At 45.0% G+C, this 20,113-nt stretch overlaps 1 protein-coding gene and 1 long non-coding RNA gene across 7 annotated transcripts in view; one reads left to right on the top strand and one right to left on the bottom strand.

Annotated features, from left to right (window-relative positions):
* Positions 1-16,425, top strand: part of LOC116449337 — a 112,873-nt gene extending 96,448 nt beyond the window's left edge. For 2 of the 4 annotated variants that reach the window (XR_004242346.1, XR_004242345.1), the window contains exons 2-8: positions 2,975-3,075; positions 9,975-10,070; positions 11,228-11,349; positions 11,552-11,750; positions 13,116-13,172; positions 15,715-15,873; positions 16,337-16,425. This is a non-coding gene — a long non-coding RNA (uncharacterized LOC116449337). The remainder of the gene's footprint in view (positions 1-2,974; positions 3,076-9,974; positions 10,071-11,227; positions 11,350-11,551; positions 11,751-13,115; positions 13,173-15,714; positions 15,874-16,336) is intronic. The other 2 variants (XR_004242347.1, XR_004242348.1) reach the window with 2 other exon arrangements.
* Positions 13,878-20,113, bottom strand: part of LOC116449335 (contactin-3-like) — a 96,550-nt gene continuing 90,314 nt past the window's right edge. For all 3 annotated transcript variants that reach the window (XM_032120765.1, XM_032120764.1, XM_032120766.1), the window contains 3 exons: positions 17,484-17,596; positions 16,381-16,549; positions 13,878-15,832 (listed from right to left, as the gene is read on the bottom strand). In XM_032120765.1, the coding sequence (XP_031976656.1) occupies positions 15,729-15,832; positions 16,381-16,549; positions 17,484-17,596 (386 nt within the window). In that variant the 3' untranslated portion in view covers positions 13,878-15,728. The remainder of the gene's footprint in view (positions 15,833-16,380; positions 16,550-17,483; positions 17,597-20,113) is intronic.

The raw sequence follows: 20,113 nt of genomic DNA, 5'->3' as shown, positions 1-20,113 counted from the left end.
ATCAAATGCTATGTCCGTGCTGCATTCAAACGTTGTCAAACTCCTGTGCTCCTCAGCTACTTCAGTGTGGCTCCAGGAGCAGCACAGAGCTCCTGGAGTGTGTGGTTGAATCGTTTCCTTAAGCTGAGATGTAAACTTGTCTCTAAGAGAAGGAACAAGCTGACCGACAGGTAATAGAGCTGCGTTGAATTCATCTCGAGCACACGTTAAATTTTCTTGACACCATTACCCTTTTCCTTAGGAAACTTCAGACTGGTCTTGATTAATAATGAAAATAAGGAAAAACAACCTGTAAAAGCAAACCAGGAGAAGTCAGAGGCCCATCTACTTTCAACCTTTTGCTCTTTGTGTTCTCAGCAAAAGGAACAAAATCTCATCAAGCTTTCTTTTCAGCATTGCACAGGGCTTTAGACTATTTCCTATGCTCAGCTCTTCGGAACAACAAAACAAAATAATTAAGGTGTTTCCAGCAATGTTAAATCAAGTCAATATCAGGAGACAAGATCTCCCGACCCCAACCCAGGCTCTGCAAAGCACTCACTGAACAACCTGGGCTAAATTGTTTAACCTATTTGCTGCTGCTCCCCTGTCTTTAAAGTGAAGGCACATTAAGCCTTCCCTGCCCTGGCATCAGTCACTGGCTGTGTTGGTTTGTGTTTTGGGGGGCTTTTGGAAGCCAAGGCCAGAAACCCTAGAAAACCCAGAGGCTATTTCCAGTGGGTTGATGGTGTTGATATGGACCAGGCTCACCCTCTGTGGCACCACAGTGCCAAGGTACAGGTGAGGCACCCCTGAGCCTCAGCAGGGTTTAGTTCAAGGTGTAAATCCCCATCTGCCTGGCTGCTGGGAGCAGAGCAGCTCAGAGGGCACTGCCCCACAGCACCGATGTCTCTGCTGCTTCATCAGCTTCATGATAAGCACCAACTTTGGGGTTTTCTTGCTCTCCAGAGCTTGAATTATCCTAAAAATCGGCCAGATTTCTGGAGATCTCTAGAGGAAGAGTAAAATCTGTTGTTGCAGTAAAGCCTCATTATAGACGTGGTGTTATGTTTCATAAGGGATCAGTCTGTGAAGCATCTGTCATTGCTCTGTCAGAGAAGGTGGAGAGTGGAGCTGCAGAGAAGCTTTAAGTTGAGTTTGGGGGATTGAACGTGATCAGGGACTTGCTGAAGCCTTGCCATGTGCTGTAATTAAAGGGCTGCTGTCAGAGGCCAAGCAGGCAGAAAAAAGTTCCTTCCTCAGCTGCTGTGAGTTCATCTTAACTTCCAGCCTTTGGTGGAGAATTAAATTTGAAGGCTGAAAAGGGAATGTCTTGTCTTAGGGATGCTGTGGTGACTGTGGTGTGGGTGTCCAGTCTGCACAGGCATGCAGGAAAGGAGCTGGCTCCTGATCTATCCCCCCCCAGTCCCCCAGATTATCACAAGGCTCTGCAGGGAATGTGCTGCCAGCAGGAGGGGGCAGGCTGTACCCCAGCTGTTTGACTTGAACAGCCAAATCTGCTGCACCACTGAAGAAATCCTGGACCACAGGCTTGGAGAAGACCTTTTCCTTGGCCCAGGTGATCCCAGTGGGGAGCTGTATCCAGAATGTCCAAAGGAAGGAGGTGTTGCTGAGGCCACTGGGCAGAGCAGGCTCCTGAGCTGTGTCTGTGCTGCCGTGGCTGGGGTTGGGATGTGTGGGACTGGTCAGGATCCTGCAATGCTGCAGAGTTCCTCTGAGGAGCTGGGAGCAATGGCCACGTTTCAGCAATTTCTGCATCCTGCAGCTGCCTGCTCGGGCAGAGAGAGCCATCACCAGCCAAAAGTGCTCTAAGACTGTGCAGGGCTGACATGGATCATGCTCCCAGGAGTGACTGCAAGACAGAGATCTTCTGTTGCTCTCAGACCATGCCTTGAATAATTTGGGTGCATTCTTCTGGGCTTGTGGCCTCCCTCTTTCCAAAGAATAGGATTCAGCATCTGCTAGGAGGAAACACCTGTTCTTCTCTTGTTTCCTTTCCAAGCATTTCCTTTGGTGCAAGTGTGAATATTGACAAGTGTGTTTTAGAATGTGGGAGCTCACATTAGGCTGAGATGGTGCCTTGGTGTTTAATGTACAATGCACACAGCTTGGATGGATGCATTAATCATATTCCTATTGCCTTTGTTATGGTAATGGCAGAAACAGGCTCTTGGGGTTTTTTTAAATTAAAAAAAAAAAGGAAAAGGGGGTTAGTTGTTTTTTTAAGATGCATTATATTTCAGCAGCTAATGAAGAGGAAATAATGATGACTGTGCACTGTAATATGTATTAGAGCACTAATTAGACTATAGAAGAACTGCTTACAATGTCTTTTAAACACCTGCTTGGTAATTTTCAGCCCCATGTGTTCCTCCCTTCACCAGAGCAGGTGTGGTGGGAGGACTGAGGTAATACTGAAACAGGAAACAGAGCTCACATCAGCCTCCAATTCTGTGTTTTGTTTGCCCTGCTCTACCTGTATTTAAGAGAAGGATCATGTGGATGGTCACTGAAGGGCCCTTTGTGTGGGCTGGGATTTCTATTGCCCATGGCAGGTATTGGGAAAGGAGTCAGATAGGTTTTCTGACTTCCTTGTGACCCTACAAAGGCAATGTGGTGTCAGGACAAGAATTCCCAGTTCAGACCGGGGTCTTGCACATCTGTTAGTCCAGAATGTTATGTATTGTACCTCCAGCACTTGCTTATCATTGATTTAGTGAGCATGTTTTTGAGACCATTAAAGGCTGTAAATATAAAAATAATGCTGGCCTTCATTTTTAAAGCTGTTTTGAAGTTGTCTTTTACTGTCATAAGAAACCACAAATATTTTCACTCTGCATCTTCTTTGCTTTTACATTTCTGTCAATTGTGTAAAGAATTGAATTCTAAACATGAACTACAAGTGTGCCCAAAATCAAGCAGACATTAGAGTTCCTAACCCGACCATACCTGTGATTCAACTTGTTTCTCTCAGCTCCTTCCAAAGGAAACCTCTGACTGCCTGTTCCCCTGCCAGAGGATTTGGAGCTGTTGGTGCCTGAGAGCCTGAACAGAGCCCAGATGAGGATGCTGCAGGTGAGCAACTCTGATTCAAAGCTTTTAAATTGTTTTATCTTTGTGATGAAAATTTTCAGCAGATGCTCTAAATCCTGAGATAGTCGCACGTTTAAATGGAGTATGACCACATTTTTCATGGAATAATGCATTTAAAAGTAACAGGCAATATTTTCATTCTTAGGTATGTCAGAATTTTTTCTCTATTTTGAAATTTTTGGTACTACCTGCAATTTCATAGAACCCAATTTCAGGTGGTCATTGAGAGCTGCAGCTGATCTCATCCCCTCTCTGAGATCAGTTCTGCCTTACACACAGAGGTGCTGCTGCTTTATGTGACTTCTGCTCTGAACCCTGAACGGAGCAGTAAAGTTTGGGTAACTTAATGTAACCCCCCCCCAGAGAGGACAGAGCTGAAAAGAGAGAAGAGTTCTGGGGAGGTTCAGCTGTCCTTGGTAGGATTTGAGTCCCAGAATAGGAACAGATAAGAGAACCAGGTAAGAGGTAAATGCAAAGTTGCATCAGATGCCATAAACAGATGTGGATTTGCTGAAGGCAGAGAGAGAAAAGGAGAATCTGTTTTCCTCTTCCTCCCTCTTCAGCAGGGCCTGTGCAGGCTGTATGGCAGATGTACACATTTATCTCTGTTACAGTGGTGCTCTGGCAGGCAGACACGTGGAATTTCTCAAGGTGCTTTGGGGTTGGTGGCAGAGAAAATCCCTGAGACTTCACAGTGACCAATACTGATTGTCCTGAAGGGATGCCCCAGGGACTGCAGTAATGGAAGGTGCTGCCCTTGGGTAGGAGCTTTACAGGCAGAAAGTAACAAAAATTTACTCCAAGAATAAGACACAGGACTTATCTGGATACAGCAAGTAGCTAAAAACCCCAGAACAAAGCCCCAGCAATATTTGCCATGTTCCTCACCAGGATAAGTGATGCTCTCAGCACTGGCAGTGCTTGTGGAGGCAGCAGAGCAAAGCACAAATGCATTCGTGCAAGGGAACTGGGAGGCCAGAACCTGAGTCTGCCAGAGCCCAGGTGGGTGTTCTGCCTTGCTGAGCAAGGCTGGCGGCTCAGTGATGCCAGCTGGCTGTCCCCAGTGCCCGTGTGACGCAGGTGGCACCCCTGAGGGCTGCCAGACCTGAGCTCGCTCGCCAGCGAAGCGCTGAACAAGTACCTCGAGGGTTTGTGAGAAAGGCAAGCTCATCTCTCAAGTGATGCTGCTGAGGTTGGTGCTTTCCTTCAGTTCTGGGGGAAATCATCTCAGTACCGTGAGAGGAAGGCGAGGGAGGGGAAGGCAGGAAACTTGAATCAGGTCTTTTTAAATCCCACCATGGGCAGTTGTGCTGGGGAAGTCTGAGGGGGTTTTGCCTCTGCCCTGTGCTGGTGTGTGTGTGTGTGTCACTGGGGGTGTGTGAGACAAACCTGTGCCCACCTCTCCCTCCCTTGTGGCTTCAGAAGTTGTGTCCCCTCTCCAGAGGAGACGGGACTATGTGCCATGTGGCCACCATGAGATAAATGACCAGTCCAGAAGAGCTGAAATAAAAACCCTCTGGAGGGCATCCACTGCTTTCTGGGGTTGGATCTCTCCAGGGGCCCTTCCCTACCATCTCCCCAGTGCGTTTCAGGTGCATCCAAGGATCTTGGCTTGTATTGCTGTTTAATTGCTCACCGATATCAGCACTATTCTAAGACATGAGCCATATCAATCTAATCACAAACCCAAACAAAGCAGCAGTCACTCGAGTCCTTTATCTATTGGCAGGCAGCAGCAAGCCCTCATCTCTTATCCACTCTGCATACCCACAGTTTCTCTGCAGCCTTCATCAGCACCAGGAATTCAACAGCTGAGACCAACATTTATCTCAGTGAATCCAGCGTGTGTGGCTGCCCCTTCCCTGACTATTCAAACATGGAGCCACATCAGTGCTGCTCGTTTGGGAGGCGATGACAAGGGTCATCTTTTTATTCTTTATCTCCCGCTTCACCTGCTCCTGAGTGCCAAAGCAAGGCAGGAAACAGCATCCTGGGGAGCTTGGTGGTGTGGATGACAGCCCTGCCATGCCTGGCTGTTCATCAGGGTGCCACGGGAGGATGAGGAGGAGCGGGAGGCAGAGCTGAGCATCCCAGCCCTGGTGCTGCTGAGGTGGGAGGGAGGTGATGGGTGCCAGCCCCTTCAGCCACCTGGGGAGAAGCCAAAGGGCTGAATTGCCATGTCAGGTAGGAAACCTTCAGCCTGGCCAAAAACCAGTTTAATTTCTGAAGACGAGACAGGTTCAAATTGAGTTTGAATGTCTCATACTTCCCTCAGGGCTGTGTTTTTGGGAAAAAGGTTTCGTTCAGCTGCTTTCCACTCACACGGCATTTATGTGCCTAAAAGGATTCAGCTGTCACAGCCTGACAAGCGCTGAAAAGCTCTTGTTAAGGTCACTGGTATCAGAGAAGTGTCTCTCCTACAACATCCTGGTGAATCAGGGCCACTGGCACTGGGAAGCAGGGACTGATGTCAAGGCACCCTTTGCTGCAGACAGGACCGTGACCCGCTGTGCCAGCACGGCGCTTTCCCCTCCGCTCCTCCCGAGGAGAGCCATGAACACCGCTCCAGCTAAGTGCAAAAAACCCCGGCTCTAAACATCCCTGACCTTTAAATTCAGGCTGCAGCGAGCAGATCTGCTGCTAACCAGAAATCCAGGGCTGCTTTCATGTGTCTGGGCGTTCAGGGAGTAGATGTAGCTTAACATGCAAATGCCGGGCTTCCTGCAGCACGCCACTGCTTTTCAAGCTCTCTCATTTCATGCTGTTACCTCCATCCCTGCTGTGGCTGTGAAAGGAGCCTCTCTGAGGAAAAGTTTCCCACAGACACAAAATCCGACTGATGCGGTAAAAAAACCCCCACAACCAACCACTTGTAGTTTAATTTCTAAATGCAGTGTCCATCTGCAGCCTGGCAATCAGCAGCATCTCTGCTGCTGGCATCTGGAGAAACCAGCCTCTCAGTCCCTCAGGCTGCTGGGTGTATATTTTATATATTTGTCCTCATGTGAAAGCGAGGAAGTCCTGAATGTGGGAGCCAGGAGTTCAGTCCTGCCACAGGTGTGCAGGGGGAGATTTTCCCTTTGGAGCAGTGATGCTCCAGTGCCCTTTGGCATCTTCAGCTGAGCACCTGGGCTCTGTGTCCAAGTTCCTGTGCTCGCACAACTTCACTGTTCTGCACAGAGAGGGGAAATAGATGTCTCTTGTCCCAGGTAATGGGCCATAAGAGAGGGAAAATGGCCTCAAGTTGTCCCAGGGGAGGTTTAGATCGGATATTACGAAATATTTCTTCCCTGAAAGGGTTGTTAAGCCTTGGAACAGGCTGCCCAGGGCAGTGGAGGGGCCACCATCCCTGGAGGGATTTGAAGGAGGTGTAGATGTGGTGCTTGGGGATGTGGTTTAGTGGTGACCTTGGCAGTGCTGGGTTAACACTTGGACTTGATGAGCTCAAGAGTCTTTTCTGTTCTAAATTATTCTGTGGTTTTCTGTTCAAATGCTTTTTTTCCTTATCACCAATGAAAAATGCCCATCAAGCCCACGTACAGCAGCTGCTGGGCAGGTGGGACTTGCCAACAAATAATGTTTATTTGGCACTTCAAATATCTTCCTTGAACATTTCTTCATAATGCATGAGGCATTATTGACAGGTGAAATAAGAGAAAATGTTTGATGTTTCTCTGATGCTCTTTTTATTCTCCTCTAATTTCAATTATTTCCCATTCTATGCCACTACCATATAATTCAATATTTTAAGCATATTTTCCCTCATAGCATCTGCTTATATTTCTAAACTTGTCAGGTTATTTTGGCCACAATGAATTCCATGAGCAATGCCTCTCCTTGGGAGCTGCTCCCAGCCCTGTGCTGGCCTGATAAGAGCAGTGAGTCACGAGCTGGTCTGGGAACAGCAGCACTCATGTGGCTGCACCTCAGCTGGGCTGGGGCCAGAGAAAAAAGCATGTGGAATATCATGGGATAAAAAGTGAGATTCAAACCTGATTTTCAGCAATTCAGTCTTGAAGTTGTGGCTGTATGTAATGGAGCCCATTAGCACATGATCCAGGTCTAGAAATCAAACAATTGTTGCCAAAATCTGGGCTTTCAGCCCAAGCCTGCAGCTGGGTGTTCGTGTTCCCCAGGTGTAAGGGAGGATTGTAATCCACGAGGCTTCAAGAAAATCAAGAAATATTGGGTTAAAGTCCCTATCCCACACTTTCTAGCACAAACTCCAATTAAGCAGGGAAGTGGCCCCAAGCAGCAGCATCTCTTTTCTTGAGCTCCAAGAGCAGGAATGACTTCTTCGTAGGAAAGGGATGTGCTGGGAGGCAATGCCTCGCTCTCATCTGGGCTTTTCTCAGGCTCCACCACGATTTCATGTTCAGATGGCAGCACTCTGACCCCTCAGTCACCTTTTCTGTCTAAACAATCGTTATGGAGCACTCCTGAGTTCTGGCAGCACTTACCCAGGACAGATGGCCTCCAAAACATCACAGAACCCTCATCTTTTGAAGAAAGCTTTCCCCAAATGGGTCTAATTTAAAGCATGGCCTTTCTCATTTCTTCCCAGGGGACAGCTAATTAAATTTAGAAGGGACAGCTCTGCTCCTCCCAGGGCAGGCACAAGTGGGTGTTTGATATCCAAACATTTATGGTTTGGTTCCAGCACATCAGTGAGGAGAGATGATTATACCGCAGGCCTGGGCCCTAGGGTACATCACAGTGTCCCACAGCCATAGGGAGGAGAGAAGATCCAGTAGGCAGGAATTGTGCAGCAAGATCGATTTATTTAATTATTTTACAAACTCTTTTATAGACTTTTTTCTTCATAGTCTAATTGGACAAAGGATCAGCCACCCCTTGGGGGTGATTGGCTAAAATCCTAAACATCCATTGTCAGAATATTTTTCTGCTGTACCATAAACAAGACTTTTCAAGGCTGCAGGTGTTTGGTTGTTTCCATACTCTGCTGCCTCTTCTGTGAGAGAGAAAAGTCTCTCATGGCTTAGAAAATAGCAAGAAAATCCTTGCTGGCAGCATTTTTATATCTACAGATGATGAACTCCCAAGAATAAATATCAATAATTGTATTGAACTCCCCTTTTTTTCCCGAGTTTACCAGAGCCGGCCAGAAAGAGGTGAACTCTTGAGAAATATCTTGTGGAAAAAGGTCTCAAATTTTTCACTGCCATGACCAAGCCCAATTCAATCTGTGTTATCTCTCATCAGTTCTATTAATAGCCTGCTGCCAAAATTGGTGGCTGCACCTGAGGAGCTCAGAGAGCAGCTCAGAGGAGGTTGAAACAAAGCTCTTCTCTTGCTTTCCAAGGTCTGCCTGCTCCAGTCCAGTTGTTTCTGGCTGCTATTTCCCAGCCTGTTGTCTGTGGTGGGAAACTTTATTTACTTTTCCTCTTGTGCATCAAAATGGCTCCGAGAGATTCTTCTCCTCGAGGCAGGATACCCTGGAAACTCTGGATCTTTTCAATTAGCTGCATTACAAACTGATTTCCAGCCTTGTCTCTCTTCTCTTACATGAGCTATAAAATCCCTTCTCTCCTCCCCAGCTGAACTAAAAATGGCCAATTTTTTTAACATGCTTTTTACAAGTGTGTCTACACGGCAGAAATGAGGAGTTCTGGCTTATCCTGTGTTATGTAAATATTTCTGTGCTTCCCAAACAAAGTTTTTCTTTCCCTTTGATCCAGCTTTCTTGTAGCCAGTTTAACCTCCAGAAGGAGCCAGGAGATTCAGGGAGACTGCCACTGGCATTAGTCCTGAGGAAAACTGGAGAGAGAAAAGAAAACTCTGAATTACCGATGCAAAGAGCTCATTTAGATGTGCATGCTCACCAAAGGGAAAGGTTGCCTTTCAGTGTTTCTTTAAGCAAATTTTTGCTTAAAATAGCTGGGACCAATATAAAAATAGCATTTGAATAGTGATAAGAGATGAAAGTGGTGCTTTTCCAGCAGCCTGGGAGGTGGCTGTGCCCCAGACTTGTGCTGTGGGCAAGATCTCAGAATCACTGGAGTTATTTTTATCCTTCCATTTGTGCCTGAAATTTTTGCTGATTGCTTTGGGCTGTGCTGGCAGAGGGGGCGCAGCATCCTCAAAAGAAACTTTTAGGACAACTTCAAACTCCTACAAGGAGAGGTTGATTCCAGTTTCACTGATTTCACGGCATTATTTATTACTAGAGTTATTTCACAGAGTTATCATGCAGAGTTCTATGTCCTAATTATAAAATTAGGACCAAAGCACCAGTACCAGAGAGAGGAAAACCAGCAAGCGCAGTCTGGAGATAAAAATGTTTAATTGCACTTGAAAGTTTTTATACAGAAGATATAACAGTAAAGATTTTGGCAGTATTTTGGGTAGAATAACAGCAGAAGGTCTGGCTGAACTTCTGGTTCTGTGCCAGTGGCCAGGACTACCAGCATGGTTTCCTATTTGGAGAAAAAAAAAATAGAAAAAAAAAAAAAAAAAAAAAAAAAAGAAGTGGGATTTATATAGGGCTTGCATATGTGTTTGCCTGGATGTTTATCAGGTCTGCTGCTAGCACCTCCTTGAGCAAAAGTGCATTTATTTAAAAAACCAATCAGCTGAAGATGTTATTGAGGCCACGGATGTGAAGGCAAGAGGAACCACTGCACGGGGAGCGTCTGCCTGGAGCCTCCTGGTGACACTCTGGAGACACAGCCAGCAGGAAAACTTGGCAGGGCTTTGTTGTGCCTCAGCCCTCCCCTGGTTCAGCAGAGCTGATTGATCAGCCCAAGTCTGCTGAAATTGGGGTGAGGGATTCATTACCCTGGGATCAGGCCCTCAGCACTGGATACTCTGCTTGCTTGAAAATAGGTAATTAATGGTGCTTTATTTTTCACGTTTCCAAGGCAACACAAACCCCCAAGACTTTGTTTTCCAGACCATGAACCAATGCTTTTGGCTGCTGCAGAAGCTCCCCCATCTCGTCTGAAGCTGCTGTCAAGGTACCAAAGCCATATTTTTAGTCATTACAGTCTATTTACATGCTATATCCAAAAAGTAATGATGATCAGATGCTGCTGCTGAAATGATCTGCTCTCACTGCAGAACTCATTCAATCAGCAGAGAGCTCTGCTATTCAAATAGATAATTAGTGTTGTGACAAGTGTGACTGTAAATGCCTCAGTTTGGTGGCAATGTTAGGAAGTGTGACAAAAATTAAGTTATTTGTCTGCCTTAAGCATGGCCCTCCTTGGATTGCTAATGAGGGAGATTCTTGTTAAACACATGTCCTGTTCTGACTGACTCCTTTGCAGATCCTGGGAGAATGATTTATTCTTTGTATCATCAGGGGCAGGAAAGACAGGACTTTCCCATGTTTTCTCTGACTTGTTTCTTTTTGTGTCTTTACCTGATGTAAGAGGTCATTGCTGGTGCTCCAAGCACAAAACAGAGATCTCCCCAGGGAGAGCAATCCCAATGGACACCTTTCCTGCCTGTCCATATCCCATCTTTAGAAGGAATGGGCTCGGGAAGGACGTTTAGGTGCTCCAGTCTCAGAGGAACATCCACAGCACCTCCCCTGGAGGTGACAAAATCCACCTGCAGCTCTCTCTGGGGCTGCAGAGCAGGGTTCAGGGTTGCCTCAGGGAATGTCCCCACCTGTGCTTGGAGGTTCCCTGTGCAGGATCAGGTGACTCCCAAGGCCCTGTGTCCCCGAGCAGGGAGTTCCTCCAGAGCTGCCCATGGCTTTTGTTCAAAGGAATCACTTTTATTTTGCATTTTCATTAATGGCCACATGCTTTGGCAGCTGGGTTTGGGTCCCACCTTTGACCAAGGCCATCCAAACCCTCCCTGTGTGCTGCTGGGGGATTCCAACCCTGCACCCTTGGCTCATAATGGAGCGAGGAAGCGAATCCCTGCCCCTCCTCTGGCAGTTCTGCATCCCGAGGAGTGCAGGATTTGGGAGGATGGGGGCTGAGCAGGCAGCACGGAGCTGGACTCCATCAAAAGTTTCTCTTTCCTGATGGACAGTTTGGCTGTTACCCTGTCCTAGGAGCTGTTTTGAGTTTAAATTATCATGGGCTGAATTAATGAACATGTGGTAGTTGCATCCTTTCACAGGATCCTAACGGGATGCTTTTGATTCTTCCTTTTTCAGGCTCTGCCAGTGCCTTGATGTTCTCCCCCCCAAAGGGAATTAATCGCTGGGAAGGAATGAAGAGCACAGCACAAAGAGCAGGCATGGTCCAGGCCTCCCAGGACTAATTATGCTCTTGAAGGGTGAGAAAATAATCTTGGGTACATTGGGAAGAAAGTGTCTCAGTAATGCTGCATGGGGTTACAGGCACGTCTCCTGTATTTGTGCATTTGAAAAAAAGAAAAGACTTTCAAAGGCACTTCTTGACCTCGAAAAGATCAGTGAGGAGCTCAAGAAAAGAAATTTAATTCCAAGCAAGTTTATCAAGTTTTCTTGACCCTTCAGGATGGAAAAAGCAAAGGAACGATGCACATGAAGGTCCTGTGAAATTCTAATACTAAAACACTCATGCACAAACTGTGAAGTCTGAAAGCAGAGCTCAAGCCCAGAGCAAACAAAGAGCAGGGGATGAATTCCAACGAGGGCAGCGCAGACGCTGCAGCTTGGCAGCTCAGGCTCTGCAAGAGGGCAAACAGAAGGAAAGGTGAGTGTCTCTGTATTGAAAAACCAAAGTTTTGGGGGGCAGCTCTGTGGTGCATCTCGTGCGAGGCAGGACAGAGGACTAACAGTCACAGCCCCCGTCACGAAGAGAAAAACAGGGCAATAGATCCCAGACTGTGACAGGGCTGTTTGAGTGACAGTGGGCTGTGTTTGTGGCAGAGTACCTGTGCACAGACACCGGTGCCCTCTGAGGGCATCTCCTAGAGACATCCCCCTGCTCTGGCACCACCTGCCAGCAGCAGAAAGGAGCAGTGGCAGAGCTGGCACAGGACTGTCGTGGGGGGATGCCCCAGGGGTGCCAGGGAGGTGGCCACATCCTCAGGCACCTCGGGAAACACTGCCAAGCCAAAGGTAAGACTTTAATAACTCTGGAACAGAGCTTGCTGAGGCTGCTGAGCAGCAGCTCAGCTTGGACACAGAGAAATTCTGTCCTCTTTCCTCAGCTGCACCTCCCTCCTCCTCAGACACCCAAGCTGTGACCAGTGGGATTCTTAGGAAATCCCTTTTCTCAGAGGCCAAGGCTGATCCCCAGAGCTGCTGAAGATGCACCACGTCCCTCATCCCATGGCAGCTCCCAGATCCCAAAAGCCTCTTTTTATCCATCAAGCCCTGATAAAGCAGCAGCAAAGGACACTCAGGTCTCTCTCTGCTAAACACATCCCTTTTTATTGCTTTTCAGGAGTTCACAGCATTAACATAAAACAATCGAGGTGGTTGTTTCCCCTAAGAGAGCCAGGGCCTGTTTACAAACTCATTTTATTTCCACAATATTCCACTGTTATTTATTTCAGGCAGAGCTGTCAGATGAATGCACTCCCTCGTGCTGGACAGCTTGCTTTAGTGCCTGTTATTAAGATATAACATATATAACCTGACAGGCACGGCCCACGTCTGCCTGCCACCACTGAAAGGCAAATTAAGTCAAAAATGGAGATCTCCAGTATTTCTTTGGGCTGAAGTGATATGAGTTTTTAACTCGTTTTGTATTCATAGAGGATCCTGCGTGTTTGTAACATATCCCACAGTAAACTGTTTAAAGAAAAAGCTGGGCTTTTAAAAAAATTCTTATTCTAAGTACCTCTGAGAAATTCAGGCTTTAGAATAGAGCTCTGGTTTTGGATGGGGAATTGAAAAGAATGCAATTTTTAAAGCTATGACTGAAGCCTACCATTCTTCCTTATGAGATTTCAAATATTAGTTGTGACAAAGTGCTGGTTATTTTTAGGGAAGCACAATTCCAATGGAATGGCAGACCCACCTTCCCCACCACCTGCAGTTCTCGTTGTACAAGCGATTCTATTCACATTTTTCATTATTTTTTTTTCTTGCCTTTTTTTTTTCACCCCAGGACTGAGTTGCTAATTTTGGATGGTCACAGGAGCTGCTCTGGAAATGCCTGCAACAGGTAGGCTTATCCCTTACTGCTTCTCCACCTTGTACTCCTGCACTTTCCCAATGACAACTGGTTTTTTATCAATTCACTGGAGAACCAAGTCACTTCTAGTAAGGCAAACAACCCTGAGCTGCATAAACATGGTATGAGGAAGAGAGAGAGATGAGTTTCAAGGAAGCCTAATCTAGATGCTGGGGGAGGCAGAGGAAAGCTGGACTGTCCACCTACAACCATCTGAAAGGAAAAAGCCTGATTTACTCAGGAAAAATTACTTCAGTCTTATGTACACACTCGGATCATTATTAACCCTTATTGCAGCTTCTGGATCAGCTCCCTATTATGCAGGTAGAATCCACACTTTAAAAACTTTACATAGTTGTGCTGTGCCTGTGCTCCCAAGGAAAAGGCAACTGCACAGCAAACAGAAGCTGCAATTTAATGCTTAACAGCAATACACTGAATATATGATTATAAAAAACTAAGTCTTCTTCAGTATAATTACACTGGGGCTTTTTTCTGCTTTAGGGAAGAGGAAACAGCCTGATTGGATAGATGGGGAATGAAGCCAGGGAAAGGGAGGTGGATTTTTGTCCATCCTCCTGCAAACCTGTGGGCAGAGGTACAGCTCAGAAGCCTGAGCTCAGGAACCATTTTTAGATGTATTAAACCCCCAGCATGCACCAATATGTAACAGGAACAAGCAATAACACTTTGAGATATTCTATTATCCCTCAATGTAATAAATATTTTATTAGACCAATAGAAAAAAATGCATACAGATAACCATAGGATACACACACAACTGGAAGTTCAAGGGTAAATTTCAACCTTTTCAATATGAAACAAGGTACTGGGTACGTATCTCATGGAGATATAGAACTAGAAATCAAACAATAATACAATGTGAGTGTGTGAAAAAATGGGCAGTACAGGAACCTGGACTAGAATTTTGTGAAACAAGAGTCACCCTTTGTTGCATGAAGCGTAACTATTTACTCACTAGGAACACCCGTATTGCCACGTCCCACCCACCCCCCTGTTTGCAAGTGTCTGAAAACAACACTGGTCAGCCACATGGAAAAGCAACAAAGTCATTTATAGCTCTCTATGTACAGTATTTACAGCTCTTGCTTACCTCAGCAGCACATTGTCTCATCTGGAGCTCATCAGCTCATTTGCCAGCTGAATGTGTACCAAGGTGTTCTTTCTACAGTGCCACCATCATTCCATTAATCCTGGCTCTCCCTTTGCAGCTCTGTGTGTTGTGACAGTATTGTGAAGCTTAAAACAAGCCCCAGGCATTGAGGACACGCTTTATGTCATGTGAATATGCTGGAACAGGGATGCTGCCACCTCTCTAAAAGGTGTCTAAAAGGCTGATTTCACTAAAGCCACAACTCTAGAAGTCAAATGGACCAGGCTTAATGGATCTTTAATTTACTGCTACGGAAGAAAGCACAGATTTCTCTCCAATAGCAAGCCTGAAGTGTGGTTCTATCATTTTTTATTGTATCCTGCAGTATTGCCATGAACTCCCCAGAATCATGTGACAGTGGTGGGGTGCAGCTGAGAGCCAGAGCAGGTGGAACAGTTCAGAACTGGTTGAAGAGCAGCAGGAAGGAGAGGTTTGGCTCTTAACTCTGAATTCAGGGTGTTTACGGTGCAGTGTGGCAGATAAAGGAGCGAGATAGTTTGGAGCTGCAGGTCTGGGAGCACCACATCACGAGGGAGGGAGGGAGGGGGTGGCTGTCCCTCTTCATAAGGCCATGGTGCCACTGCATGTCACCCATGCTGCCAGCTGGGCACTTCTGCTCCTGAAACACTGGCAGGAGGGCAATCAAACCATCCTGAAGGTGGGAGAGCTTGGTTATGATCAAAGAAACTGGTTAAGAAAGGTAAGGTGGGGAGATGAGGAAATGAACTTCAGAATTTATTGATGAAGGGTGGGTGGCTGAAAAGGAGCACAAACATCTGCTGAGAAGCTTCCTCAAAACAGCTGGGAGATCATTTCTCAGGAGCAGCAGGGCCTTTGCCCTGCTCTCAGCTGGGATTCCTTGCTCCATTCAGAGTAACTCCCACAAAGGGCAGCAGGAAAATGATCCAAACCTCCTGGGTGATGGCCCTGCCTTGAGAGCAGCCACATGGGAGCTGTGCTGCCCTCGGACTGGTAACAGCCACGTCCCTGACTCCATCTTCTCCATGTCAAATGTCATTTTAACAATGCAGAACAGACCCAGAACAATTCAGTGAAGCTGCAAAAATGGAGTTTCTCGCTCTTCCTCGTAGCCCTGACCTCACAGCGCCATCCCTCCCCCTCTCTCTCACATTGTATCTGAAGTATGTAACATGTAAACTCCTTTGGTTCAAGTATTAAGGCATTTTAGATTCCTTTTTAAAGGATTTGCTAAACTTTACACGGTATTTTTACTTCAACTTACAGTGAAATATAAAGAATTTAAAAACACATCAGGATAGAAGAAAAAACATGCATTAACCACTGCAGGTTTTTTTTAAAAAAAGCACTTTAGTAACCAATTCTTTCTTTTTTTCCCAGCAAATGCAAATGTATCAGCACAACACGGAATTAATGGTCAAGGAGAATACTGTTGCTAAGAAGCTGGAGACACTGAAGATACTCAAGACTGATGGAGCAGAACCTCTTGCATCCATACCTGTGACAAAGGAAAAGGCTCAGGATTAAAGGAAAGCGTGAGTATGTGCTGTGCCACATTATTACCCCTCCTAGACGCTAAGCAAAAATTACTGTAATTTTGTTTTTAGTTCTTACAAGCAATAGAGATTTTAAAAAATACAGTAAATATTTAAAAATTTCAGAAATGCCTTGCAAAATGCTGTGACCATGAATGGCTTTCGTGCTCTGGTTTAGCTGACAAGGTGGTGTTTAGTCAAAGGTTGGACTCCATGATCTTAGAGGTCTTTTCCAACTTTAATGATTCTGTGATTCTACTTTCAAAGTAATATTTTCTTTTTTCAAAAAAAGGGAAAAAGTAGAAAACTTAACATTTTTAATACCAATTTACATGGTAATTTACCAGTTCAACAGAATGGTATTTGCCATGCATAAGGGCATGAAGACTTCTAATTGCTTTCCTTTTTATTACCTTATTACCACACGACGTCTAAGCATTACTTTTATTTTTTTCCCCAACATGAAGGGAAGCAAAGACAAGCTGAGACAAAGGAAAGTGGTTCAACCTACTGGCTAGTCTGGGGATGAGGATCTGCTCGCTGCTGCTGCCATCTCCCCCCTCAGTGGTTGCTCTGACCTCTATAAAATAATCGTCCTTGAGCTGCAGCCACAGCTCGGCCGTCGTCGTGTCCGTGGTCAGCACGTTCACCCTGCCCTGGCTGCTGGTCCTGTACAGAACCTGCAACACAGGACACCCTCAGCACCTGCCCTGGCTGTTCTCAGTCACTTACAAACAAGGCTCCAGCTTTTACAAGTGATGGGATGAAAGAAAAGATCTGATTTTTGGTTAATATGCCAGGGCAGAATTACGTGTAAAGGAAGAAGGGAACATCAGTCAAGGCCTTTTATTCCAGATTTAATTTAAAATGGCACGATGAATGATAATACGTATTATATATTATTTTTATTACAATAATGTGAAATAATGGGTGGTGGGACACTGGAACAAGCTGTAAACATGTATTTCTTGTCAGTACGACTCAGTGGGTAATCAGATCTTCAGCCTGAATCTTTTATGCAGGAATATATCATCTGGGATCCAGCTGTACAGAGCTTATCAGGAACAGCCTCAGCTATTCTTTTACACACACTTCTATGACATATTGAAATACTTCCCCGTTTGTATGCTCATCAGATTTAGAGCAGATGCAACAGTGTAATTTCTGTCAGGGAAATGAGCATGGCCCACAGCAGGTTAAGAGGAGAAGGGGTTTAAAAATATCAGTTTAATATACATGTGGTAATATATAATAAATGTACCTGGCCAGCAATGGAAGCTACATCCAGCGGGCTGAATCTTTTTAGTTTCTTTCCAAGTTTTATCCATTTGGGTAAGTGTTACACATTTAAAATAAGTGTTATAGATGTGGTAAGTGTTTAAATGTTTTAAGATCCAGGTGTGGGTGGGATCCCAAGAGCTGAGCAATGCCAGCATGGGGAGGCAAAGGGATTAGTGGGTATTAACGGTGAGACATGGTTAAGAGCATGATTTAAAATCCCTAAAAAGAAGACCCCAGTGAAATGGTTCAGGGGTGGTATTGGGCATCCTCTGAACGTGCAAACAGACAAGAAAATATCAGCTCCAGATTGCTCCCAGCTCTGTCCCCACTGACCTTGTACCCTGTGACCTCGGACTCGTTGTCCATTGCTCTGACCTCCTCCCAGCTCAGGATAACTCTGGAGTCTGTGACATTCCACACCACGTTTCCTGGAGGTTGGCTGGGTGCTTCAAATACACAATAAAAAGCACAACTTTAATTTAATTGGCATCAGTGATTTAATCACCAGCTCAGGTAATTGGCTGTCACTACATTTCGGATGCAAAAGCAACTCCAGCGCAGGCTCCTGTCTGCGCACGTTATGGTTCAGAGGCTAAATTCCACAAACAGAAGGAAGGAAGGGAAAAACCAGAATGGCACATAAACATAAATGCTGTTTCTGAAGTTGAAGTGTCTGTTGATGGTCCTTCATTCAGTACAGCCAGACAGAAGCATGTGCCTCAGGACACGGGTGATTAATTAGAACAAACTCTAATGATGGTAACAGAGAATTTCTAGTTTTAGTACAGTGCCAACAATAAGAAAATTCTTCACAATAGATTTTTAGACAAATTTAGTCTCAGTGAATATTCACATTTACCCACTATGTTTGATTTACATTAAGATGTTATATAAAATACTGGAAGTTGTTTTTCTGTTGGTTCTTCCAACCCAAGTTGTGGTTCTGAACTGTGCCATTCAAGGGGGTTTGGCCGAGGAAACCTACTGGGATTTTTTGTTCATTAGCAACCCAAGCCTGTCATTTGCAAAGCAGTTGCATGCTCTGGGCTCTGCCCCTTCATGTACCTTGGGGCTGCCAAGCTTTCAGGGAAGCACAAACCTCTTAAAATACCTCAGGTTGGTTTCCCAGCACATGGGTCCTGCAGTGACACAATCAATGATTAAAATCTTTTCTAAATGTGTTAAGGAAAACAATTTACTGTTGCTGTCACCTAGTGGAGGCAACTGCTGCTTAGGTGGACTGAGCTGTGCTTTGATGCTGGAGGTTCCAGGTTTAAGCACTGAGAGTGGTTTTAAACACTTGCATCCACGTGCTTATAGGGTTTTTCCTCTTTTCTTCCCTTCTCTTTTAAATTCTTTCACACAGGAGGTTCCCTGCCTTCTTTTCACAAGCAGACATATCAAAACCCCACCCGATTATAGTCAAAAAACAGAAGAAAAAGTGTAAGAGTGAGACTTAAAAAAATTATTCCCAAGTCAAACAACCACCCACAGCTATTTTTTTTTGCACTATTTATCTTGTTCTATGTACTGAGGAAGATTTAACCTGGTGTTCTAATAATAACCACTTCTTGTAGATGTAAGAGGAGATTGTTTCACTCCTGAGAATGAAGTGTTACAGCATGTATGAGTAGTTTTCACACTGAGATATTAAAGCTGAATTTCAAAAGAAATGAGTCATCCTTGAAATCCACAACAAAATATTAAGATGACATGTGGAAAAAATGAGGAGCAATTATATATAAAACTGTAAGCCTCTGTCTGTGGGATTCAGAAGGCTCCAATTTGCTGCAGACACCAAAATCTCCAGCAATCATCAGAGTTCAGAACTTCATTTGTGGCAGGTTCTGATCCTCAAGTCACATCAGGACATGTCCAGGGAGCTGCAGGGATTTCTGAGCCTCCTCAGGTGCTGAAAGCTGCTCTCAGACTGGAGCAGTTCTCAGAGTTAGAGCTGATGGACAGAACATTGGGGTTTATTTGAAGACTTTCTAAATATGAAATAATTGTAACAACTTAGGCAAGTCTTCCCCACTCACCTGGCATTTTACACAGCAATATTTAAACCTCCACTTGTTATTCTGGGCTGTAAACATGCATATTTCAAATATAAAAGAAAGATATTTTAATTGTCAAAGGCTCACTTTCAACTTTGAAATACACTGCCAATAGAACTGAACTATTTGTATTTCTTGATATGGCAAGAGTTTCTGAGATGTATCTGGGTAGGTCCTGTGGGGGAATGTAAATTCTTCACAGTGAAAACCACACCAATCATAAATATTCAAATTAAATTAGAAATCAGGATTGATTAAAAAATCACACATTTGAATGAAAAATCAGTTCCTACTGCAGTAGCACAGAGAATTATTTCTCTTAGCAATTCAACTAATTTATCAATATCTTCAGACTGACATTACCCTGCACTGCAATGGTTTTGCTCCCTTTATTCATCAGGAAGACCCATGGACATAATGCAATTAATTTTCCTTTTTAATTATTCCAAACAGCAGCAACTTGACCAAGGGACTGATCCAGATCCTGTTTACACCAGTGGGGTCAGGGCTTGCCCAGTTCTCAGTCAAACACCTCAGAAGTGGGGGGAACACTAAAAAAGGACTGAAAATCCCTGAGCTGACCAGCCTGGCACCACCTCTAGCGAGCAGCCACAAAGATGATTAATTAGAAAAAAACTCCTTTTCCCATGTCCTGTCCAGGCTGCAGGCAGAGAGCCACTTCAGATCAGCCAGTTCATGGTAATTGTGCATATAATGCATTTAAACTCTGGCAAATCTGAGTTGGTTTAGTCCTCAGTGACAGACTGACACTCATTTTTGCATATAATAATTTCTGATAAACTAGCTTATTTCATAATATTAATGATACAACTCCGTCTGCTCGGGGGATGTTAATGACTATTGCAGGGAATTTGACCTTTCAGCCAGATTTAATTGTGTGTTCCT

This window comes from Corvus moneduloides, chromosome 11 (assembly GCF_009650955.1).
Source record: "Corvus moneduloides isolate bCorMon1 chromosome 11, bCorMon1.pri, whole genome shotgun sequence".
Lineage (NCBI taxonomy): Eukaryota > Metazoa > Chordata > Aves > Passeriformes > Corvidae > Corvus > Corvus moneduloides.
This window is presented reverse-complemented; position numbering and strand designations above follow the sequence as displayed.